General features: G+C 43.8%; 1 protein-coding gene across 1 annotated transcript in view; it reads left to right on the top strand.

Annotated features, from left to right (window-relative positions):
- Positions 1-26,961, top strand: part of STS (steroid sulfatase (microsomal), isozyme S) — a 116,108-nt gene that overhangs the window by 30,390 nt on the left and 58,757 nt on the right. The window contains exon 6 of the mRNA XM_015422965.1: positions 14,004-14,141. Coding sequence (XP_015278451.1) covers positions 14,004-14,141 — 138 coding nt within the window. The remainder of the gene's footprint in view (positions 1-14,003; positions 14,142-26,961) is intronic.

The raw sequence follows: 26,961 nt of genomic DNA, 5'->3' as shown, positions 1-26,961 counted from the left end.
AAAGAAGGGCTCTCTGATGCCCCTACTTTACCTGTCAGCAAATTAGTTTAGATCAAGCTAAACCTGTTACTAGCCAAACAGAACTTTGGGTACAATTGATTAGAGTTTGGCCAGAATGCAACTGGTCTAGCATTTTCAAAACCAGAGGCTTCACACACGTGCATACATTAATCTTGCAATTTGGACCTGTTTTTATTTTGAAGTAGAAAAGTACTCTTTCTTGAGAGAAATTAGGTCCACTTTCTGCATCATTTGTAGCAATGATTTGAAGCAGCCAGTGCCCTAATTGGCTATGCTCTCTCATAAGTTCAAGACTAGCTTCGCTGTCCTGTAGATGTATAACAGGCTAACCCTAAAATATTTTATAGGTATTGGATGCAACAGTCAAACAAATGTAGTAATCCTAAGTAAATGCAGCTGGACTAAGGTTATAAAGGTATTATCAGAGTGGGAAGTGAAGATAGTCTTCAGTTTCTGGAATGCCTTAAATGGGAAATGCAGGAAAGCAAAATAGGTAGCATTAAATGATAATAAGCATCCAAAATTCCAGATTATTCAGTAACTGTTTTCTCGCTGAATCTTAGCAGTTACCATTAATTCTGAGGTGCAATGAGAGCAGTTTTGCCGCTTCTGGGAAGTGCAAAACATTCTTAACTTTGAGTACGTAACATCTGTGTGCTACTGAAATCACAATGGAATGTGGATATTTTAGATCTCATGTGCTTTCCCATCTGTGCCAAAACCTTGCAGACTTCAGTAAGTATGCAGCTAGCAAATAAAGGAAAGTGGTAACACATCCTTAAAAGCTGATATATTAAACAGAGCATTGGAACATGCCAAGAAAAAAAAAACAGCCTCTTCAAGAATGGTCAGTTGAGACATAATGCAAAACTACAGTTACTGCAATTAGAGTGTGAAACCAGGACTTGGCTCACAGGCTCACAATTCCTAGATCTTCTTTGTGGTCTCTGTGCATCACACCTCTGGGATATAGTGTGCCTGCGCTGACTCCGATCAGTAAACTTGAAAGGAAAAGGTATTTTTGCGGCCGCTCCCAAGTCACGTACAAGGGCTCTACAGGGAGGGGCACTACAATTCAGCCAGTTTTCTTTTGACCACCGCGCTGTTAGGATCTCCTCCGCTCCAGTCGGTAACTTTCTTCGTGGGCCTACTTGGCTTTTCTTTTTCTTCCTTTTGGAATTCTTCGTCTTTAACCTACAGAAAAAAAATGACCAGCTTGAGACTGTGCTTAGAGTTTGGGCCCCCATAGGCCACTCTGTTCTGGTACTTCCCCTCCCCTGGCCTATGGACAAATGGTGGGGCTTCTTTAAGCAGTGTTCGCAGTGCGGCAGTAAAATTGCACCCCCTGACAGACACTTCCTCTGTCTTTTGTGCCTTGAGGAAACCCACCACATGGACCCTTGTTCGCATTGCTCAAGTTCTTGAAACAAATGAGAAAGAACAGAGCTGCAAGACTTTGTACTGCCCTGCTGGAGTCAGCACTCTCTCCTCCAATGTATACATCAGGCCATGCATCGATGTCAACCACAGTGTCTCCAACACTGGCTCCTACTGATGTGGATCGACCAGTGCTCAAACTCTTGGTCCCGGCATCCAAGTCTGAAACCCACACCCTCGCTAAGAATCTCACTCTCTCGCTTGAGCTGCTCAGGAGACACGGGGAACATAGCTAGGAAAGCACTTCCCCTCACTGCAGATACAGAAGGATGGCTAAGTTTCAGCAGTGCTGGGGAGACATTAGCCCCATCTATGGATACTTTAAGACTTAAATATACATGTTGAGGCAATGTGGTACTTCTTCAAACTTTGGGAGCACCTCAGGTTTGCAAAAAAAATAAAAATCAGAAAAGTTACAAAGAAGAAGAAGAGATTGGATTTATACCCCGCCCTTCACTCGGAGTCTCAGAGCGGCTTACAAACTCCTTCCCCTCCCCACAACAGAAGCCCTGTGATTTAAATCCCCCTAAATAGGGGGACATTGTCTGTGCATGTGCAGACAATATTTGTTATTTTATTTACATTTTTTAACCTGCCTTTCTGCCCTTGAGCCACCAAGGAGGATAACAGATTCAAAATATAAATGATAGAATACATCTTAAAAACTATTAAAATCAAACATACCATTCAAACCATTGAAACCTAGTTAAACTACATATATAATAAATTATGCATAAAACCAATAATTAAAAACGGCAGGAAGGAAGAAACACCAAATGAAACACAAACTCTTCATCTGCGGATAGAAGATGGCAACAGAAGGGGATAGGTGATGTGCCAAGACTGGAGTGATACAGTCTCTATGACCCACTCCAGTCAACATCCCGACTGCAGCATTCTGCACCAATTGAAGTTTCCAAACATATGTGCAAAGAGAGGGAAGAAGGCGACAGCTGAGCCATGTGCCTGGACACCCACCACACCTTTATGGTAGGCAGACTGAATGTCTTGCCAACTGCAGAACTGAGGGAGCATTTGCTAAAACTCTATTTTCAAGGGCATGGGGTTGCTTTTTGTACTTCAGCCTCTATAGGCCAAGGTAACCTTGGGCCAGTCACACTCTCCATGCGTCATACAGGTTGGTGTGAAGATAAAACGGAAGTGGAGAGAGTCATGTACATTGCCCTAAGTTTTTGGAGGAAAGAATAAACATGTCATACATTGAGAGATTCATAAACAAATCTATGAATGTATCGAGTGGTCTTGCAACAAGATGTTGGACTTGGTGGTCTTGCATTCCCTCGCCACACCCTCAAGTGGTTGTATGTTTTCTAGGTGAATTGAAGTTTGCTACGGCGTTTCTCTGGATTAGATTGTACAGGTGAGTATTTTTTGTTTGCATTTAGTCCCATACCTTTAGAACACAACTAAGAGGGTGCTCCCCCCCCCGAAAATAAATCAATGTTAGCATAATTTAAGAAAAGAAGAATCAAAACCCAAGATTGGATGGGAAGGTACACAAAGCTATGCATGTGTGTGTGTATATATATAACAATTACAAACAATTTAAAGGAAAAAATTGGTATCAACAGGATACAAAAAAATCAAAATATTACATTAAATGTATGCTGTATATATTAGAGAATGTATCATTGTGGTTTCTAGTCATATGTATGATGACATGGTAGCAAGTTCTAGCATGCCAGTACTTTGCTTGAGAGTCTATATCTGCAGTTATGAGCTACTACTGAAGCTCTGGACATTTCTTTGGAGTACATCAAATAGAATTTCACAAACATGACTGGCAGAATGTGCCTGCTGTGTCCTGCAGACCCCGTTCCACCATGCCTCCTAGGAGTTCCCAACTCTCTGGTGGGGCTTTTCTTCCACTCTCTAGGGTAGCCCGCCACCATCACTTGATCATTGTAGGGATTTCCCCACTGGGAGGATCAGGACCCCCAGCTTCTTTTCCAAGCTCAGAGGCCTTGCCTCACTGTCTTCCGCTGCCCAGCACCTGGCTCCCACAGGGACAGTTTAATGCCTTGGGCACTCTTGGAGGAATAGCTGCTTGCCAACCCCCCTGGAGCCTCTTCTTAAAATAGTGTACCCAAAAAGGTGAAGGTCTATGTGTTATAAAAAAAACTGCTGCCCGACATCAAAAGTTTAAAAGAAAATGTTTACAGACATTTAGTACAACACCAGATCAAGCAAGGAAAATAAAAGAAATTGAAAAGAAAACACAAATCTGTCGCTTTCTATATACATGCCCTATCTGATGTTAAAATAGTACAGGCTCTTTAGCTTAGCTTTTCCAGTTTTCTGCAGAGTTTCCATGACCTCAAAGCTTGCTCCAGCTCTCCCACAGATGACCACATGGCCAATGGCTGCTGGCTTGCAATCCAGAGCTCAAGAGTTCCTCCATAAGGAAATGTCCTGTTTCATGGAAATTTTATTATCTCTCTTTCTCCTCCCCTTTGACCCCAGTCAGCCCAGGTCAAGGCAGTTTTTCCAGATGTCTCCAAAAAGTTCCTTTCTTGGCCTCTGTAGAACTTGACACCCCCAACTCTATATTCTCTGCTAGAATAAGAGAAGGTAAATTGGCCCATTCCATTGTCTCCTGCTAGATCCATTAGCATTTCTTAAGAGATGCATCTGGAAGGCCATGAGCTAATTTCCTTCCCCCTCTTGCTTGTTTCTTAGCTCAAAGGAAAAATGGTTAAAACACACAGTGGAGGCCTTGTTTGGTGCCAACCTCCCAAGAGAAAATGCATTTCTTCACAATGATAAACAACAGGAAACACCTAGCTGCTGCTGCATTCCACTTCTTAAAAAGTCATTTGTAAAATTTTCAGAGAGATTATGGCTGCAATGCACAACCACTTGTTTGGATATCCAACTGACATAATGCATTAATGACTAAAAGAAGCACTTCTTGGAATAATTAGAAGCATTGAGTGAATAATGAAGATATTCTTATATGCAGGTACTTTTACTAAGTGCAGTAAAGAAAAAATTGACTCTCATAGGGTTGCCAGGTTGTGTGCTCACAAAAAAAGTCACCAGTTTAATAGTAAATAGTATAGCTTTACATCTCCAACAAAGAGGTAAATCAACTGTTAATGCTGCCTTTTCTGTGTATTTTGCCTCTGGTTCTGTCATCTACTCTCTTCCCCATGGATGTTTTGCAGAACTGTTGCCCTGATCACTAAAACAGGCAGGAAATAAAATGAATGAAAAGATTGATAGTGGTGGGTAAGATGCTGACCCGTCCACTTCAAAGGGGGATTTAAGAATAATATACTGTCAAACTCTGAGTTGGAACCCTCATCATAAATGCTTTTCGTGTCTGAAAGATGCAAAGTGTTTGACCTCGCACCTCAGGAATATTTTAGGTGTTTTGTGACTATATTGGAACCCACTCTTTTTTGAGATAGAGAGCAAGAGAGCAGCTTATAGTATGTATAATAAGACTTGGAGTACTGTTTCTGGGGTATCACAGCTGAACAATGCATTGAATGGACAGTGTTTCAGCCACCTAAGTGGTAATTGTAACACTCTTCATAAATATTGGTCTGTGAAGTGTGAACAGTTAAAGTAATGTACTTATCACAAGGGCTCATTTTCTTTAAGGATGTTCTTTATTATGTAACAATACTTCTAGGCTTACTGTATAGCTCCTGTTAACTTTATAACACCCATTAAATTTACTTTCTCTTACAATTAAGTGCAGAACATTTTGCTTACGTATACTTCATTTACGCTTACGTGTACTTCATTTACTGCTCCAAGTGCCAAATATGGAAGCAGAGATGCAAGTCGTGCCTTATTTTTGTGCCACCTGTTCACAAGGTGGGGGGGGGATCTGGATGCCTAATATGAATGAGAAACTATTGATTGTATATATAACCTTAATGCTGCTAACATCAAAATGAGTTTTATTTATTCTTCAAGTCAGGCAACTTCCCTTTGTTTTTCACAAAGTAGATTATTCAAAAGCTTTGTAAATGTATGTTGGGGCTTTAAAAAGCAAAGTAAAAAAAGGTAAAGGTTCCCATGCTCGAAAGCCAGTCGAATCTGACTCTAGGGTTGCGGTGCTCATCTCTGTTTCAAAGCCGAAGAGCCAGCGCTGTCCAAAGACGTTTCCATGATCATGTGGCCGGCATGACTAAACACCAAGGCGCATGGAACGCTGTTACCTTCCCACTGAAGTGGTACCTATTTATCTACTTGCAATTTCTTGCTTCCGAACTGCTAGGTTGGCAGGAGCTGGAACTAGAGACGGGAGCTCACTCCATCATGCGGCACCCTGGGTCTCGAACTGCTGAACTACTGACCTTCCACAGCCTGCAGTTCAGCGTCTTAACCACTTGAGCCACCGCAGCTACTTTTTAAAAAGCAAATTCTCCCTAAATATTCAGTGTCTTGCTACATTTTTTAGTATATTGATATTTAACGTAAAATAAAGTTGACTTCTCTGTTTTGGCATTGTCGCATGCAATACCTTTATAGTGAGACATAAAGACACATTTCAAATGGTACTATGAGTGCTTACCCCCTCCCATCCATAGAGATTTACTTGCTTTGTTTTGTTTTCATAACATTTTGATATTTTTTCTTCATAATTATCTCTGTTTGTTGTTGTTTTTGTTGCACAAGTCTCCTCCCCTCCATCTTCACATTTACAACTCTGTAAGCTTTTTCACCTCCTGCCAGCTGGGAGGCAAAAATCTCTTCCCTTCTTTCCACAATTATTGTTTCTTACATGTCCCCGGCTTTTTTTTTTTGGGGGGGGGTTAGATATAATTGGACTTACATTGTCTTTTCTACACAGCAGATTGAGAATTGTAGGCCAGGGAAGAAAGGGAGTGCCATTATGGCAACATTTAAAAACACAAAATCCCCACGACTTGTTAGTTCATGAGGCAAGGTTTTCCCTCCAAACAGATTCCTAATTTTCTTTTTTAAAGGTCACATTTACATGACACATGCCCTGCCCTAAGGGTGTATGTGTAGTACTCATTCATGGTGATTACTGAAGTTACCACTCATGGAAGCTAAGTATTGTTCCGTAAACTATGCACACATTTTTAAAAGTTCATGTCAATTTTACCAATCAATGAACATGCACCAGCACAGCAGCTACCTTTTTACAGAACCTTGAGGAATGTGGCACAGAATCACACATACAGTGACAACACTGAAAGTGGACAATTTTCTGGGGCAAAGAAGAGCACCTCAAAATTCAGTCAAGTATTTCAAAAGGCTAAATTCATTTATAAATTCTGTTTGAAGCCTTCCATTCGGGTCAGCTGCTGTGGTATGATAGCTAAGCTCCAAGAAGAGTTTTTGCTAATTTATTTATTTAACTTTATTTTAATTGGTTTAAATTGCTTATTTTAATTGGGCTGTGAGTCCTTCAAGTTATATTTTCTCTGGGGAATAACTGACCTTGAAAGATATGACTGGTTCTTTTTTTCTTTCTTTCTTTCTTCAGAGAGTAGTGAAGACGCAGACTTCAGCTGAGTGTGATAAGAGACATTGAGAGACTGAGTATGATTAGAGAGACAGAATTATTTTCCTTATTCCTTTGTTTCTTTCCCTATTAGATTAGCTATTATTGTTTGATCAGTTTATTAGCTGAATTGTTCGAAAGTTTTGTTGTGTTTTTGTATAGCTGCAATATGAGTAGGAAAAGAGGCTATCTATTTGAGCCTTTGAATTTTCCTTCTGTGAAACAAAGCAGGTTGTGAAAATTCAGTATTGGTATGAGGACTACTAGTAAATTTCAGGCGCTTCATGAGGATGCATTAGAATGTTCTGAAGCTAATAGTCTTGAATCCAGTCACCCTTGCAATTCTCTTGCTTCTCCACCTTGTGTTACTGCCTCTTTAGCTGAGGGTTTATATCATACAGGTGAATTCTGTTTGCTACCAGAGATGTAAAGTTCCACATTACAAAGAAATGGTGGCACAAATAGAGAGGTGTCAAGTATATGTGATAAGGATACATCCATCAGAATAAGAAGTAAAATAATTATTAGGCTTTTTCTGTTCTGTGAGAGAGAATGATGGATTGTGGATGGGAACAAGTTGTAAATGCAAATGAAAATGTCAGGATGAATGGAATTTATTTATTTTATTTATAGCCTATTTAGGCTGCCTTTCCATGCATCATAGAGCCCCCAAGGCTGCTAACTATAAAAGCTTAAAATAATTTAAAAGCATATATAGAAAAGCCATTGAAAACAATTGAAACTAGCATAGACACATGACACGGGAAGGAGTGCTAATGAGAATCAGTGAGGGAATGCCAGACAAAGCAAAATAAGTCTTCACTCACTGATGGAAGACAACTATATAAAGAAACCGTGGAATCTCCCTGGGGAGAGAATTCTATAATTCTGGTGCATTACCAAGAACATCATTTCTCACATTGCCACTCATCTAGCCTCTGATGGCCTCTGAAGATGAGCTGGGTAGATTCATAAGGGAGTAAGTGGTACTTAAGGTATGCTGGTCCTAAGCTGAATAGGGCTTTAAAGGTCAATATCAGTACCTTGAATTGGGCCGGGAAGCAAATTAGAAGCCAGTGTTGGTGGAATAAGGCTGGAGTTGTATGTTCTCTATGAGTCACTCCAGTCAGATTTCTTCCACAGCATTTTGCACCAATTGTAGCTTCTACACAGTCTTCAAAGAAAGCCCCACATAGTTATGTAACTTTGGGGCCAAATTGTATGTGATGCAGGCATCTGAATCTGAAGTTTTTCCTGTTTACTTTTTATCACTCTTGTTGGGGTGATTGTTTTGTTTCAAGCTCAAAACAGCATGAGTCACTTCATCAAGTTGAGTCCTTGTATGCTTTTTCAATTTAGGGGGAGGCAAAGGCAGTTCAAGATGGAATGCTTCTTGAGGCTGCACTGTTCTCTCCCTGCTGCCTCAATGATTTTCTCCTCATTCTCCAGGTTTCTTTAAACACAATGCAGCAAGCCAAGTATGCCCAATAGGGCTTTCTGAACTCTCATGTGTTAGCCCAAGCTTCCCCTTGCCACGTGAAGGACGGTATCCTGACCAGCGTAAGGCCAAAGCTGGCAATGGACAAATCTAGCCCTCTATGTGTGCAAAGCCAGCAAGCCCAGACATGTGCTCAGGACCATCTCTCTCTGATTCATTCAGTCATCAAGCTCAGATACAGCAAGCACATATCTGGCATCATGAAAGGACAATGCCTTTAATTTCATAAGGATGACGTTGACAAGAGTCTGGTGTCTGTGAAGCCTACCACATGCCTCCTAGATCCCTGCCCAACGTGGCTGGTTAAAACTTGTGGCAATGAGGTGTAGATCCCCCTTAAGGAAATCATCAACTTGTCCCTTTCAACAGAGAACTTCCCAGGGAGACTGAAGGAGGCAGTGATCCCCCCACTCTTGAAAAAAATCTTCTTTGGACCCTACAGTCCTTAATAACTTACCACCCAGTATCTAACTTACCATTTCTGGGTAAGGTAATTGAGAGGGCAGTGGCGACACATCTCCAGACTTTCTTGGAGGATGCTAAGATCCTGGACCCCTTCCAGTCTGGCTTTAACCCAGCCCATGGGACAGAGACAGTGTTGGTCGCCCTGGTGGATGACCTCTGGAGACACCTGGATCGAGGCGGATTGGCACTGCTGATACTTCTTGATCTGTCAGCAGCGTTTGACATGGTTGACCATGATGTGTTAATCCACCGCCTCACTGACACTGGGAAACAGGGGCTTGCCTTGCAATTGCTACCTGCCTTCCTTCAAGGTTGGGGACAGAGGGTGGCGCTTGGGGGAGAGTTGTCCTGGCGACACCCACTGGAATGTGGCGTGTCACAGTGAGCAATTTTCTCCCCTATGTTATTTAATATCTGCATGCACCTCCTCGCCCAGATTATCTAGAGGTATGGGCTGGGGTGTCATCAGTACGCAGATGACACCCAGCTCTATCTACTGATGGACGGCCACCCGGATACAGCCCCGAGAGATCAGGAGGAGGTGTTACAGGCCGTGGCTGGATGGTAACATCAGAGCTGATGGAAGTTGACTCCATCTAAGACGGAGGTCCTGTACCTGAGTCACGGGGGATTGGGACAGGGGATTAGACTCCCCGTCTTTGATGGGGCTCCACTGGTCCTGGTGTCGAGGGTGAGGAGTAGGGATGTGCATTCCTTTTTTTCCCCACCATAGAGAACAATGGAAGGGATAGGGGGAACCTGTTTGAGGGCCCATAGAATTGGACCCCCTGGTCCAATGCTCTTAAAACTTGGTTGGTATCTTGGAGAGAGGCTCCAGCAGCTACCCTGCGAGTTTGGAGTGTCTCCCTCAAGCCCCCTCCCCTCCAACCCCGAGAATATATCCTATGTTTTCACCATTGACTTCAATGACCCATAAGATATAATGGGGCTGAAATTGACATTCGGCTGGCCAAAAGACTCCCCAATCGGCTCTACTAATGAAACTGACATGCGGGAGTCTTTCTGCCAGCCGAAATTGATTCTGCCTGATTCGGCTGAATCCAAATGGGCTGAATATTTAATTATTTTTTTTGCACACCTCTAGTGAAGAGCCTGGTGGTGCTCCTGGATGTCTCCTTCTCTATGGAGGCCCAGGTCACTGCCACAGCCGGGACTGCCTTCTTCCATCTGAGGGAGTTCAGGCAGTTGGCCCCATATCTCCCCTCCCAAGACTTAGCTACAGTGATCCATGCAATGTAACTCTCTCTACATGGGGCTACCATTGACTCTGCTCCAGAAGTTGCAGCTAGTGCAGAATGCAGCAGTGTGGGTGTTGACAGTGACACCTGTGTGGGTGCACATCACCATTTCAAGGTGTTGGTACTTACCTTCAAAGCCCTATACGACCAGGGGCCAGCATACCTTCAAGACCGCCTCTCCCCATATGAGCCCCATAGAGCACTGAGGTCCACCAATCAACATCTTTTTGTCCAATTTGCCTCGACCAGGGCCAGGGCTTTTTCAGCCCTGGCCCCTGCCTGGTAGAATGAGCTCCTGAGTGAGATCAGGGCCCTGCAGGATTTATTACAATTCCACAGGGCCTGCAAGACGGAGCTCTTCCACTGAGCTTTTGGTTGAGGCAGTGGGCGTCCCCCTCCCTCCTTGGGTCGGCCCTATTTACAGCTTGGGTCAGACCCTATCTTATAGTCTGGGTCTGAGATCCTAAATTGTACAGATGTCTGAGAAATTTATTCCCAGTACTATCAGCCACTGAGGCAATTGGCTTTTTATAAGAGTTGTATGTTTTATATGTTTTAAGACGGTTTTATTGTATTGATACTGTTGTACTATATTTATATTGTTGGAATCCACCTTGTTGGAACCCATTAAGGGGAGGGTGGGATACAAATCCAATAAATAAATACATAAATAATCTCAAAGGTGTCAGTATACCTGCATTCCAGCTCTACGTCGCACAATCAAACCTCCAGACTTTGCCCCTCAATACTGGAACCACCCCAGCCACAGTCTATTGTCATCATTGTTCTCCGAATAATCCAGCCATGAATGGAGCCAAGACTCTGCAATTGCCTAGTGCCTTGCTAACAAAGGCTTTCCCTCCCAAACCTGGGCTTATTTTGTCCAAAACCCCTTTTAAGCCATTACTGGCCATCATGGTCCATCCTGGACCATTTCCTTATTGTGCTCACTGCCCCCAAAGGCACAATTTTCCTATATCTGGTCTCCAAACCCAGCCATCTTTGGTTCAGTCTCCTGCGTCATGTACCAACTAGATTCCCCTCTCTTTTGGGTCTTCACAGAAGTGCTTGCTGGCGAAGCCATCCGCTCTTCACTCCGTCAACGCTTTGCCCTCTTTTGTCTCTGATCTCTTAAGATCACTTCAACTCTTTACTTCTTAGCTCTTGTGTGTGTTTCTGTGATATTTTATTGAGTTAGCTGAATTTATTAGAGATATTTTCTGATTAAATTTCAAAAAGGTATTTCCTATCTGTTGTCTGCGACACTCTGAGAGGGTTCTTACTCTGGTATAGTTGGAGGATGATCCCTGGCTTGCACACTTATTAAGAAACAGTCTCTTAGCTAAATCCCCCCATCATAATTCATACAGAGACCCGGTGTTGTTGGCCTAAAACATGACAAAGCTTGTTGGGAATATGAAGTTGCCACATTGTTTTTAAAGATGAATGAGGGGAAAGGGAGAAATGGAGTGTTAGCTGCCCTGACTCCTGGGTGGGGGCAGCAACAGGAACACTGAGGGCATAGGCTACTCAGGCATGTAACTACGGAGGGGCATTTGGGGCTCCACCCCCTCAAATGTGAGACGTGCCCCACAGTAGCTGCTGCCCCTCTCCCCCTCCCTCCCCTTTTGTGACATTAAAAGGGCCCTCCAGTTGATCAGTGGGAGCATGTGGCCCTCTGATCAGCTGGAGGGCCCTTTAAATCTTGCAGCCATCACTCTCCCTCCCCTTCTTCAAGATTTAAAGGGCCCTCCAGCTGATCATCAGGCCTTTTAAATCTTGCAGGAGGTGAGGGAGGGGGTGGCTTCCAGCTCTGAAGCTGTGAAGCTGTGAAGTTTCCAGTTAGAGTTCAGGCATGGGCACTCCCTGCTTAAAAAAAACACAATTTAAAGGGAACCCTCTTAAGTGGTGTTTTTCAAGCAGGGGTTGCCCGTTCCTGAACTTTGAGTGGTGAAATCAGTTTGGAGTTCAGGGAAGGCATACAGCCACCTCTCTCTGTCCCCTCTCCTCCCCTCTCCTCCGCTGCCCCACAAAATTTCCCCATGCCACACCAACTCAAAATTTCTGGCTTCGGGGCTGAGGCTACTTTCCTGCAAAATCCACTGGCTCAGGCCACCACCTCATCTGGCCTTATTTATATGGAGTGGAGAGGGAAAGGAAGATTTTATATTACAAAATATCACAAAAGAATTATACCTCTTTTCCCCCAAAATCTAAATCAGAGCTACTCTTATGTTTCTCCTCCTTGATCATGGATCTCTCTTGTCACATCTAGTTAATTTTCCTTTTCTGACTCCATGGTGTACTGTCTACAATTCTGGCTTTGGACTTGGTTTAGAACTGTGATCAGATGTGAAAATTTTTGATAGTTTGGAAAAATTATCTCTCAGCTTCGTCTTTAGATTCCATAGAATGGCTGCAAGAATAAAGGAACTTATAAATGAAGGAATATGTTGTACTTGTCAAAGTGATTAATTATTTGTAATAAAAACATTGTGTGGCAGAATGAACATCTAACTGTGACTAAAATATATTCCCATCTTTAGAGGATTAAATTGTAAGCATCTTATTGTAAAGATGAGAGCCAGCATGTTGTAGTGGTTAGAGTGTCAGACTAGGATATGGGATACTCAGGTTCAAATTCTGACTCCGCATTGAAAGATTGCTGAGTGACCTTGGGCAATCTCTCAGCCTAACCTACTTCACAGGGTTGTTGTGAGGATAAAATGGAGAAGAAATGGGTGTAAATCTCTTTGGGGGTCTACACTAGGGAGAAAGGTGAGATATAAATCAAGTAAATATTAAATATATTTAATATTTTTGATAGTTTGGAAATAGTTTTGATAGTTTTGATAGTTTTAATATTTTGCCTAACTTTTAATGGATATTGTTATAAATATATTATATTTAAAGAGGGATGAGTTGAGTTGTAAACATTCTGTTTCATTGCTTCTTCTGATTTTATAAATTTTGATTGTTAAATTTTGGGTGCATATGTATGGCCATATAATTATGGTATGTCATAGAACTATATGTTTCTGATATTTTTCATTTTACTTTTCAAGTATGTTTTCAATATTTTTACCAGCATATTTTTCACCACTGTATTATGTTTATACACTTAGTAAAGCCAGTTAATAAAGTGCTTTTTGATCAACTTTGCTCTTATTTATTAATGAACTAAAATGTCAGTTGATTAACAATTAAAGTGCTCATAGTTGGTATGACATACCATAATTTATATTTTCTAAACAACATGATGAAACAGATAAGACACCATGAACTTCATGTCCACAGTTCCCAATTTACCCTGTTGGGGTCCTATATTAGGGAAAAGCATTGTCATCACCTCCATGTCACAATCTCAGTCTGAATCTGGATTGCATGCACCGGCAAGTAAAAGGAAACATCTTGGAACTTTAGACATGGAATCTCACCTTTGTTTTACTCATAAGACCCTAGTTCTGAGGTAGCCTCTCTAAATGGATTACTTGCTTGGTACATTCATAAATTTCACTTATTTAAAAATCCTTTTTGTGGTTTTTCCTTGCTATTAAGAAACCATTCTAATAAGTGACTGCTTCTATACAGAAAGCTTCTATACCGAAAGCAACTCAAAACCAGTTGTGCCAATTATCTCTTGGCAGCATTATCTGCAAACAGTCCCCAGAGTTCTCTCCATGGTTTCAGTACAATATACAATAATATTTTAAAGGGGAAACTGCCTGGAAAAGATGACAGTAGTTACATAGGTTATCATATGCTGTGGAAGACTTTAATATATATAATTTTTCTTTGTCATATTTTCAAGGAGAGATCCTCCATGTGTTAGATCAATGGCACCTAAGTGAGAAGACTCTTGTGTACTTCACATCCGACCAAGGAGCACATATTGAAGAAATATCTATCAATGGAGAGGTCCATGGTGGTTATAATGGAATTTACAAAGGTATGAGTAATCTAGTGTCCTTCACTATCATGTATCACTAATCAACTTACACAATCCATATACTCAAATGGAGAAAAAGGCACTGCGGAAAGGTATCAAAGCAAAATGTTTTAAATGAGATTGTAAGTGCTTCTGCCAAAACAAAATCTGATGGAAGTTGCTGAGACATTCTTAAATATAAATACAATCAGATATTGAACATAAAATAAAATTGTCTTTTACCCTTTAACTCAGGCTCAAAGTATTAAACCAGGGGGGAGAAACCTGGAAAATCCATGATCAAATTGCGAGTTGTGCTTTTGATTCATAAATAGCATCTGTTGGGAGAAGGCCATTTGTATTGGGCCAGCAGAAAGTGTAGGTTAATGCTTTCACTATATATTCCTGACTTCAAATTACCTCCTAGAGTTTCTTGTTTTTTTCTCATTTAGGAAAACATAATGGTTCCCTGAATGACTCCTGTATATTTCTACAGTGGGACAGTTTGAGGTGAAGAAGCCAGCATAGAGTCCAGGGTTATCCTCTCACTTCCCATTTGTAGTAGCAGGAGCTGATTCACGCACCGGTGATTTCTTACATAGCTGCTACCCAATTTGGCAGTTAATCTGTAACCATATCACAAAATGGAATATGAGAAATTGACCAAAATTGAACTTGGATTAAACGGGACTCAAGGAAGACAGTTCTCTTTATCTCTGGCTTATACTTCACTGTTGGAGAGCTAGCATCTTTTACAGCGTAGTATAATTTCTGGTGGGTAGCCGCATTGGTCTGAAGCATAGTATAATGACATCCTAAAGGTATAAGGAAATTGCAGACCAGTAGCTAGCAGCATTACATGGTCTGAAGTCAATGTTATTCTGGCTACAGATCAAGGAAGATTGGTGTGACCAGGGAGAGGCATAGCAGGCTCAGTGGTGGTTGCTTGTCCATTGGTGTGCTTACCCCAAGCCCTTTGCAGCATGGAAACAAAAGGAAAACAGAAACCCCTTCAAAACTAGTCCTCTGGATACCAAAATCTTATAGGGTTTTTCTGGTATTTAATTTTTTTCTGGAAACAATGGATTAATTTTTGAACAAACTTCTGTTACTTTAATTGATGTTTTAAATTAGCCACACATGGGTGCATTTTTCCAAGCTGGATCCCCAAGTTTCAACATAGCAGAAGTGTGTACACATGTGATTTTTTGATATATATTTTTTTGCTCCGGTGCCCATAGAAATAAAATTTGAACATTGTCTCTTTAGTCTTATATAGATTTAATTTAGAGTATGTTTATACAGATAGGAATTTGGAGCATTACTTTCATTCACTATAGTGTTTGTGTCAAGGATGCTCAATTACGTATTTTTGGTATATAAACATGTAAGTGTAAATCAACACTTAACCCTCTCATCTGTGACGCCTAGTCTACCGAGAAGTAATTGGTACTAGCCTAACTCAAAAGCTCTCAACAGATCTTTACAAGTTGAACTCAATCATTTAGCTTGATGCTCAGAAGTTCAGAAACAATAATAAAATGTAAGAGCTTTTGGAAACAAACTGGCTACAGCGAACTGAGCTGAATAAAAATGACTTCATTTGTATGAACTGTGAGAACTCAGGTTGTGATGGTCAGGATGATCTCAATTTAAGGTGTAAAACAAATCCAGCATTGAGTGAATCTTCTTGAATCAGAGAACTACAAGTGAATTATTTTTTTCTTGGGGGGAAAATAGCAAAAGTCAAACATGCCTGACCCCTCCCCCAGTTGTTGAAACAAATGCAGATTTCTTTTGTATTTCTTCTTTTCTGTATATGCTTTTAAAAAAAAATTCTCTCATTTCTTTCATTTTTTAACTTGGGATGTCATTATGTTGTGTTGTGATCCATATTAGTATTACTGTGTTGTTGTTTTTTTTAAAACATTTTATTGTCGGGTCATAACAACATGTCCAATATTATAACATTCCCTCATTTCTATTATAGCCCTTTCCCCTTGCTCCCTCCCTCCCCTTCTCCAGGCTTCCTGCAGTGATCCCTTGTTTCCTTTCTTGTCTAATCCTTCCTCCTAAAACAAAGTTTAATACGTAATTATTATTTTAACTATCTTTTTCATTATATTCTATCTCATAGGTAACATTTCTTTAACTACCATCATCTTCTGTTCAACTCTTTACACATTCTATTCTTAATAATTATTAAAGCACAACATCCCAATATTTCTCTAGATACTCTTTAAAGTCCATCCAGTCTACAAAAAACTCTTCATCTTCTTTGTTGTTAAGTTTCCTTGTCAATTTGTCGATTTCTGCCATAAAAAGCATTTTTCTAATCCATTCCCAAACCTCAGGTACTCGGTCTCTTATTTACATTCACTTCCTCCATTTTAAGACCCAAAAGAAGTATTTCTGGTTCTTTTTTAAAGTTACATTTCAAGATTTTCTGCATTTCATTATGGACCTCCGTCCAAAAATTAACTGCTTTTTCACAAGTCCACCACATATGGTAAAAAGAACCTTCTTTTTTATATATTTCTACATTTCCAACACTTATTTGACATATAATTCATATTAGCAATCTTTTTAGGCGTCATATACCATCTATACATCATTTTAAAACAATTTTCTTTTAAATTATTACATGTTGAAATTTTCATAGAATTTTTTCATAAACATTCCCAAGATGACATAGGTATTTCCTTATTCATATTAATTGCCCATTTTATCATTTGTTCTTTCACCATCTCATCTTCTGTATACCATTTTAATAATACCTTATAAATTTTAGATACTGTGAATGTTGACTGACCATTCCTTTGTTATGTTATTGGTTCAGAATGGTTGGCTGATGGTTCTGTTAAGCATCTTTAGGAGAAGAGAAGAAAGCTACTACTTTAAAGAAGAAAGCTACTAATTCATAAGAACATAAGAGATGCCAATGTTGGATCAGGCCAAAGGCCCATCCAGTCCTACACTCTGTCACACAGTGGCCAAAAATACCAGGTGCCATCAGGAGGTCCACCAGTGGGGCCAGGACATTAGAAGCCCTCCCACTGTTGACCCCCCCCAAACACCAAGACGACAGAGCATCACTTGCCCCAGAGTCCCTATCTATACCTTGTGGCTAATAGCCAATGATGGACATCTGCTCCATATGCTTATCTAATTGCCTTTTGAAGCCGTCCATGCTTGTAGCCGCCACCACCACTTCCTGTGGCAGTGAATTCCATGTGTTAATCACTCTTTGGGTGAAGAAGTACTTCCTTTTATCCATTCTAACCCGACCACTCAGCAATTTCATGGAGTGCCCACAAGTTCTTGTACTGTGAGAAAAGGAGAAAAGTACCTCTTTCTCTACCTGCTCTTTCCCATGCATAATCTTATAAACCTCAATCATGTCACCCCTCAGTCGTCGTTTCTCCAAGCTAAAGAGCCCTAAGCGCCTTAACCGTTCCTCATAGGGAAAGTGTTCCACCAACCCTTTTATCATTTGAGTTGCCCTTTTCTGTACTTTTTCCAAAGCTATAATATCCTTTTTAAGGTGTGGTGACCAGAACTGCACACAGTATTCCAAATGAGGTTGCACCATTGATTTATATAGGGGCATTATGATATTGGCTGATCTGTTTCAATACCCCTTCCTAATAATCCCCAGCATAGCATTGGCCTTCTTTATTGCAGTCACACACTGTCTCGACATTTTCAGTGAGTTATCCACTACAACTCCAAGATCTCTCTCTTGATCAGTCTCTGCCAGTTCAGACCCCATCAACGTGTATTTATAGTTAGGATTTTTGGCTCCAATGTGCATCACCTTGCACTTGGCCACATTGAACCCCATTTGCCATGTTGACGCCCACTCGCCCAACTTTGACAGATCCCTTTGGAGTGCCTCACAATCCTCACTGGTTTTCACCACCCTGAACAACTTCGTATCATCCGCAAATTTAGCCACTTCACTGCTTACTCCCATCTCCAAATCATTAATGAACAAGTTAAAAAGCAGTGGACCAAGTACTGATCCCTGTGGTACCCCACTGCTTACACCCCTCCACTGGGAGAACTGCCCATTTATACTCACTCTCTGTTTTCTATTAATTAGCCAGTTTTTGATCCATAAAAGGACTTGTCCTTTTATCCCATGATTTTTGAGCTTACTTAGGAGCCTTTGATGAGGAACTTTATCAAAAGCTTTCTGGAAGTCAAGGTAAACAATATCTATTGGATCCCCCTTGTCCACATGTTTGTTCACCCCCTCAAAGAACACTAACAGGTTAGTGAGACAAGATCTTCCCTTACAGAAACCGTGCTGAGTCTGCCTCAATAGGTTTTGTTCATCTATGTGCCTACTAATTCTTTCCTTAATAATGGTTTCCACCAATTTACCCGGTATCGACGTCAGACTGACTGGCCTGTAATTTCCCGGATCTCCTCTGGAACCCTTTTTAAAGATGGGAGTGACATTAGCTACCTTCCAGTCCTCAGGAATGGAGGCTGATTTTAAGGAGAGATTACATATTTTTGTCAGGAGATCCACAAGTTCACAATTGAGTTCTTTCAGAACTCTTGGATGTATGCCATCTGGGCCTGGTGATTTATCAGTTTTTAAGTTGTTTATCAGTTTTAGGACCTCCTCTCTCGTCACCTCAATCTGACTCAGGTCTTTCAACACCCCTCCTGAAATCAGTGGTTCTGGAGTGGGCAAGCACTTCTCATCTTCCACAGTGAAGACAGAGGCAAAAAATGCATTTAGCTTCTCAGCCATTTCCCTGTCATCCTTCAGTACTCCTTTTATCCCTTGGTCATCCAAGGGCCCCACTGCCTCCCTGGCTGGTTTCCTGCTTCTAATGTATTTGAAGAAAGTTTTATTGTTGGTCTTTACGTTTTTTGCTATATGCTCCTCATATTCCCTTTTTGCATGCCTGACCACAGACTTGCATTTTATTTGCCATAGCCTGTGTTCTGTTTTATCAGCCTTTTACCTTTTACACCTTCCATTACTTTGTTTGTTAACCATGCAGGCTTTTTCCTATACCTGTTTGTGCCTTTCCTAACCTGTGGAATATATTTTTTCTGAGCTTCTAGGATCGTAGTTTTAAATAGTTTCCAAGCTTCCCCAATGGTTTTGACCCTTTCTACTTTTCCTTTCAATTTCCTCCCCACATGTCCCCTCATATCAGAGAAGTTACCCCTTTTAAAGTTAAAAGTGGTTGTGTGAGTCTTTTTGGCCAATTCCCTATTTGTACAAATGTTGAACTCAACAACATTATGATCACTGTTCCCAAGCGGTGCAATCACTTTTACATCTCTCACTAAGTCTTGAGTGTTACTTAGGACCAAATCAAGGATCGCCTCTCCCCTGGTAGGTTCCGTGACCATCTGCTCCATAGCACAGTCCAGTATGAAGGGGTAATGAATATAGCTGTATGTGAAAGGAATCATATGTAACTGCTGATTAAAACAAAGTTAAATCACATTGATCAATTTCAAATATTTTGTGTGGAAAACAGGATTAGTTTGTTTCTATAAAAGAAAAAAAAACAGGCATACAGCAGGGTCAACAAAGCCAAAGGTCAAAAGCCGAGGATTAAGCCGAGAAGAATTCCACAAGGTCTGGAGCAGAGATGCAAGGATTCAGGTCCTGAACAAACGACGTTGCCAGCACAAATGACTGCTGGCAACAGACTTGCATATATACAGTGCTAGCTAATCAACTCATTAGCTAGCCAGGAGTGAGGACAGGATCCTGTCAGTAATCAGGGCTAAGAGATCTTCTGGCACGCATGCGTGCATTCTGCCTTCGCTCTCTCAGCTGTTGTCTTCTTACATTCCTGAGCCTGGTTACAGGTGGAGGCGAGTCTGATGATGAATTACTGGGCTGCAGCAGAGACTGATCCCTTGCAGGTGTTCCCTGGGAGGCTCTATCCTCCTCACCACTTAGATAGCTTTCAGCTACAGGATCCAGTCTTTGCCTTTCTGCTGCAGTACTGTCCTCAGGAGCCTGTTCAGGGTCCTCAGGAGCCTGTTCAGGGGCATCAGCAAAGGCAGGCATGACATCAGCAGGGGCAGGCATGACACTATCCCCCCCCCTCAGGCCCCCCCTCATCGAAAGGGCCAGGTTTGTCCGGGTAGGCTGTATGAAAGTGCCGGACCAAGTCCGGGGCATGCAGGTGAGAGGCAGGTTCCCAGGATCGATCGTCAGGACCATAGCCCTTCCAGTCCACCAAGTACTGCAGGACACCCCTATGAAGGCGGGAATCGAGGACCTGCTGCACCTCGTATTCCTCCTCATCATCGATCATGACAGGAGGTGGGGGTGCTGGTGGAGTGTCCCGGTTCGGGTCCGGAGGAGCTGTCAATTGCAGGAGGGATCGATGGAATACGGGGTGAATCCTGAGATGATCTGGTAGAACAAGACGGAAGGCTACAGGGTTGATCTGGGCGTCTATTTTGTAGGGCCCAATGAAGCGAGCGTTGAGCTTGGCACAGCGGCCAGGAGCGCGGAGGTACCGGGTGGAGAGCCAGACGAGGTCGCCGACTTTCAGGGGTGTCCCTTCCTGTCGGTGGCGGTCCGCTGCCCGTTTATAGGCTTCCTTGGCATGTTGTAATTGCTCCCGAAGGAGCTCGTGAAGTGCATGGAGCTCTTGGATCCTGGCATCTGCAGCAGGAACGTCAGATGGGGGTCCAACGGGCAAGAAGAAGCGAGGGTTATATCCATAATTGGCTGCGAATGGGGTGACTTGGATGGACGAGTGCACCGCGTTATTGTAGGCGAACTCGGCCAAAGGTAACAAGGAGTACCAGTTGTCTTGTTGGTACGTGGTATAACAGCGGAGATATTGTTCAAGAGTGGCATTCGTTCTCTCCGTCTGGCCGTCGGTTTGGGGATGGTACGCGGATGACAGGTGAACCTCCGTCCCCAGTCCCTGGTGCAATGCCTGCCAGAAGCGGGAAGAGAATTGCGGGCCTCGATCTGATATGATCTGTGCTGGGGCCCCATGTAGCCGGAAGATGTGATGGAGGTAGAGCTGGGCAGTTTCCGGCCCGGTGGGGATTTTCGGACAAGGAACGAAGTGCGCCATCTTTGTGAGGAGATCCACCACCACAAAGATACAAGAATGTCCGTGTGAGCGGGGAAGATCGACGATGAAGTCCATCGAGATGATTTCCCAAGGGCTCGATGGGACAGGGAGCGGACGAAGGAGGCCGGAGGGCTTGGCAGGAACCTCCTTGGCCCGGCGGCAGACATCACACGTGCTCACATACCGGTCAACGTCGGCCCGAACCCGGGGCCACCAAAAGTCTCGGGTGAGCAGATGAGCGGTTTTGTGTTGCCCGAAGTGTCCGGCTGGAGGTGCATCGTGGGTGAGGCGCAGGATGCGGGCTCGCAGGGGTCCGGGAGGAACATAGACCCGGTCCCGATGATAGAGTACGCCGTCTTTGACCGTTAGGTCTTTGGAATCCCCTTGTTGTACCTCCTGAAGGCGTTGTTGAGCCCAAGGGTCTGTAGCCTGACTGGCCCGAATGTCCTCAGCGAGGGATGCAGGTTCGGGAGCTGCGGCGAAAACGTTAGGTGGTAGGATACTGGTGTCAGGTGCTTCCGTTTTCGACGTTGGGGTATATTCCGGTTTGCGGGACAGAGCGTCGGCTTTTTGGTTTTGCGTCTGTGGAATGTAGGAAATCGTGAAGTTGAACCGCGAGAAAAAGAGGGACCAACGAATCTGGCGCTGGTTCAACCGGCGAGTGGTTTGGAGGTGCTCCAAGTTGCGATGGTCTGTGAGTACCTGTACTGGATGACGGGCCCCTTCGAGGTGATGACGCCAAACCTCGAAGGCGGTCTTGATGGCCAGTAACTCTCTTTCCCAGATGGTGTAGTTCTGTTCGGCTGAGGAGAGTTGCCGGGAGTAATAGGCACAGGGTTGCAACGGCTGAGAGGGATCCGCTCTCTGGGATAGAACGGCCCCTAAGGCCACACTAGAGGCATCAGCTTCCACTACAAAAGGAAGGTTCGGGTCAGGGTATCGCAGGAGGGGGCCGGTCGCAAAACGTTGCTTCAAAATGGCGAAGGCTTGGTCAGCTTCCGGGGTCCATCGGAAGGGTTCCTTCAGGCGAAGGAGACGGGTCAGAGGCTTGGTGAGGTCGGCATAGGCGGGTATAAATTGGCGGTAGTAGTTGGAGAACCCCAGGAGGCGTTGAACATCCTTCCGGTTTTGGGGAGGCTGCCATTGGAGAATGGCTTCCACCTTCTTGGGGTCCATCAGCGTGCCTTCAGGGGAGATAATATGCCCCAGGAACTCAACAGACTTACGATGAAACTCGCATTTTTCTAGTTTCGCATAGAGTCCATGGGTGCGCAGGCGGTGCAACACTTGCCTTACGTGGTCAATGTGTTGAGGCACGGTGGCGGAAAAGATCAGGATGTCATCTAAATAAATTACCACGAAGCGGTCGAGGAGGTCACGGAAGATGTCATTCATAAAGCGTTGGAACACTGCAGGGGCGTTGGTCAAGCCAAAGGGCATGACCAAGTGCTCATATTGGCCATAGCGGGTACCAAAGGCGGTCTTCCATTCATCTCCTGCCTTGATTCTCACCAGGTTGTAGGCGCCACGCAGGTCTAGCTTTGTGTAGATTTGAGCTCCCCGCAAACGGTCCATGAGCTCAGGGATCAACGGGAGGGGGTACCTATCCCGTATGGTGATTTTGTTCAGGGCCCTGTAGTCATTGCAGAGCCTGAGGTCTCCTGTCTTCTTTTTCACAAAGAGGACTGGGGAAGACAGAGGAGACGTAGAGGGCCGAATAAACCCTCTGGCCAGATTTTTGTCCAAATAGTCCCTCAGCGCAGCCAGCTCCGGTTCTGCCATTGGGTAAAGGCGGCCTGAGGGTAACGGAGCGTCGGGGATGAGGTTGATGGCACAGTCGTAGGGCCGATGCGGGGGTAGCTGGTCTGCCTCCTTTTCGTCAAAGACGTCTGCATAGTCCTGATAGGTGGCAGGTAAAGCGGGAGCCGCAGCGCCCAGCAGCAAAGCAGCTGGTGATGGTTCTGGCGATGGTGCTGAAGACGGGGTGTCTACCATCGTTTCCACGGAAGGCGTGGGTGCAGGACTGGTGCCGAACTGGAGCTCCTGATGTACCCAGTCTACCTGAGGGTTGTTGTGGCGCAGCCAGGAGAGACCCAGGATGACTGGAAACCTCGGCATCCTCACCAAGTCGAAAGTTATTTGTTCCTGGTGCTGCTGTATCCACAAGGTGAGTGGCTGGGTTTCTTGGACGACGGGTCCGGAGCGGAGCAGGCGTCCATCAATGGCTTCTACAAGCGCTGGGGTTGCCTTCTCTTGAAGGGGAACGCCGTGTTCTTTGGCAAAAAGAATGTCCATGAAACAACAGGCGGCCCCTGAGTCCAACATGGCGTGGATGAAGAGCCAGCGGTTGTCTGGGAGTTGCAACCGCACTGGCACCAGGAAGGGAGTCTGTGGTGAGTATGGAGTACTGGAGGACCCCAGAATAGGCCCCAAACCGGGGGGTCCGGTCAGGCTTGGGGCTGCTCTTTTACCGGTGGAGCCGGTTGTGGTGAGCGCTTCTGCTTGGCAGGGCAGCTGGAGGCAAAATGCCCGGCTTCTCCACAATACAGACACAGCTGTTGAGTGCGCCGTCTCAGCTTCTCCTCAGAAGTAAGGCGGGGCCGAGCGGTGCCAAGTTGCATGGGCTCTGTGCCTGCAGGAGGTGGAGAGGAGCCGGGGGAGGAAGGCCGGTGGAAGGTCTGAAGGGTTCTGCTGGGGAAGGCGAGAGCCTTTTTTCTGTTTTGGCGGCGGCTCTGTAACCTCCCATCAATGCGGAGACAGAGATGGATGAGGGCTTGTAAAGTGTCAGGGCGTTCACTGCGTGCAAGTTCATCTAGAATTTCGTCAGACAGCCCTTCAGTATACTGGTCAATAAACGCTGCCTCATTCCATGTCAGGTCTTGAGCCAGCAGCTGGAACTCATTGGTGTACTGAGCGACAGAGGTTTTATGCTGAGTAAGAGCCCTTATTTTGCGGTTAGCTGTTTCAGCTTTCACAGGATTGGCATAAGCAGCGGCAAAATGAGCCTTGAAAGCCTGGAAGTCAGATAGTAAGGGAGAATTCCCCACCAGCAAGGGCGTGGCCCATTTGGCAGCTTGCCCTTTAAGGAGGCTTAAAATGAAACAAACTTTAGCCTTCTCAGAAACAAAGTCCCGAGCCCTGAGCTCAATATACAGATTACATTGGGCAAGGAATGCCTGGAACTCATCAACATTCCCACCGAAACGATCAGGAGGATTTATTGGGCAACGTGGGGGAGGTGTACCAGCATTTGCTACAGCAACAGCATTTGTAGCAGCCTGTTGTTGCAAAGCAATCACAGCTTGAGTTAAGTGCTGTACCTGTGCTAGCATTTCCTCCATGGGGTCCACACCTCCGGTTGCTCCGTCTTCCATGGTGGGGATGTGTGAGCGTTGTGGGTGCTGGCAATCTGTCACGGCAGGACCAGGGGGCGTGACACAAGCAAGCGTCCACGCCAGGATCGCCGCCGCCGCCGCCATCGTAGCTGCCACTGCCGCCGTCTCCGCTATCTCCGCCATCTTCAGCCGACCACACAGGGTGCCCCCCACCCCTCTAAGGGTGGGTACCCATTTACCTACTTGCAATTAGGTTGCTTTCGAGACCGCTGGGTAGGCGGGAGCTGGGACGAAGGTCGAGAGCTCACCTCGACCGCGGTGGTACTCGAACAGCCATAGTGGCTGCTCGGGTGATGTTACTGTGCAGGCGTTTAACTGCCTGCGCCACCGCCAAAATATTCTCATCTGTGCAAAGTAGAAAAGACTTTCTAGCATTTTTCATAAAGAAACTTTATCATTGATTAAAACCACATGTCTAAAAAACAAGCATGGAGAGTTTTCTAATTGATTATCCAGCTCTTGATTCCTTGCAGGCCTCCAACTTCTATTTTACTTTAAAAGCTTCTTTGAATTGTTTACTTATGTATGTCTGTCCTGCACGTTCAGCTTCTGCTGTCAAAGTGGTTTCCAGAAATCAGATATAAAAAAAAATTAAAATACAATAGCTCAACAAAAAGTGAACACCCACTAGACCCTAAAATTGCATGACCTGAAATAAAACCAGGGCAGAATAAAAGCAGCATAAATATCAATTTGATTAAATATACTGTATGCATTTAGAGTACTGGCAACATGTATTTGAATGCAGTAAACATGTATTTAGGGTCAAGAAGATGTTGGGTTGGGTAGGTATGATATCAGAAAGCTTTGGATAATAAAAATACTTTTGCCTCTAAAAATTATCCTTACCATGTTGCCATACAACATTTTGGGTTAATCCTACCATTTTGGTATGCTGGGATGTGTCATTCAGCACAATGATTCTTCCACTGACATGGTGCTTTTACATCAATGAACAGGAAGGATTCTTGTGCTAGACAAATTTGTGGGGAAATGGTAGTAGCCAACCCGTTATACTATAAAAGTGCTGCATTGACAGGGAATAAATGACTGCCCTTGATCCTGCATATTTATTCATCAGAATGTAATGCATCCTTAACACCTATCAAGACTTGGTGAAAAGAAACTCATATTACTGCCACCTTGATTCTAAATTTAACCTCTGTTATACTGCCAAGAGGATACATCTTTTGTTATTACTGCTTTCAGAAAATTATGACATATATAATCCTTTCAATTTTAGAAATAGTAGCTATTTCTAACATTAGGTTGTAAGTCATTAATGTAGAGAATTTTCTAAGGAGTTTGATAAGGTGAAGTAACTTTTATTGTTCTTTAAAACCACTGAAATACTGGAGGCTGGATTATAAAAGAATAGCATCTTCTTGATGTTTCCTCCTGACACTGGTATTCAGAGGTTTACTGTCTCTGGACATGGAGGTTCCTGTTTAGTTGTCATGACTAGTAGCCATTGATAGACCTATCCTCCATGAGTCTGCCTAATTCCCTTTCAAAACCATCTATGCTTGTGGCCATCACCAAATCATCTTACAGCGAATTCTGCAATTTAATCACTTGCTGTGTAAAGAAGTATTTACTTTTGTCTGTCCTGAACCTACTGCCCATCAGCTTCACTGGATGCCCTTGAGTTCCAGTATTTTGGGAGATGGAGAAAAAGTTCTCTTTGTCAATTCTTTCCACTTTATTTTATAACCCCCGATCATGTCGCCTCTTAGTCATCTCTCTTCTAAACTGAAAACTCCCAGACTCTTCAGCCTTTCCTCATAAGGAAGGTACTCCCACCCCCTAATCATCATGGTTGCCCTTGGCCTCTATGTACTCTCGTTTGATCTCAAGAGGAACTGATTGAGCACTTTGTGAGACAGGATACTGGACTAGATGGACCACTGATCTGATCCAGCAGAGATCTTCTTGTGTTATTTTTATTTTATTGTTCCAATATCACATATCCCTTGTGCAAATTGAGCCTATGAGTTTTGTGTGGATTTTTTTTTTGTCGTTCCCTTGCTGGGAATTCTAAATTTATGGAATTTTAAATGTTATCATTGTATCAGTCAGGGCCAGGGCCAGCATACCTTGGGGTGGGGCAGCAGCCAGGGCTCAGGGCTCCTTGTGGGGCCTACTGCTGTTAACCACGCACACCTCCCCTGCCAGCTGTCTGCATGCCATTCCTCATCTGTTCCCTTGAAGTGCTTTGGCACCCATGCTCCCAGCTGTCCAGTGCCACTAGGGAAAGGTACATGGTGGCTATTGATAGCCATTGCAGCAGCACTCCCAGCTGCATGCACCAGCCAGTGCAGTCAGGGAAAGGATGTGCAGGTGGTTCAGGCAACTGTGGGA

The sequence above is a fragment of the Gekko japonicus genome, unplaced genomic scaffold, assembly GCF_001447785.1.
Source record: "Gekko japonicus isolate JY-2015 unplaced genomic scaffold, Gekko_japonicus_V1.1 scaffold132, whole genome shotgun sequence".
Lineage (NCBI taxonomy): Eukaryota > Metazoa > Chordata > Lepidosauria > Squamata > Gekkonidae > Gekko > Gekko japonicus.
The sequence above is the reverse complement of the archived record's forward strand: the minus strand, read 5'-3'. Positions and strand labels throughout refer to the sequence as shown.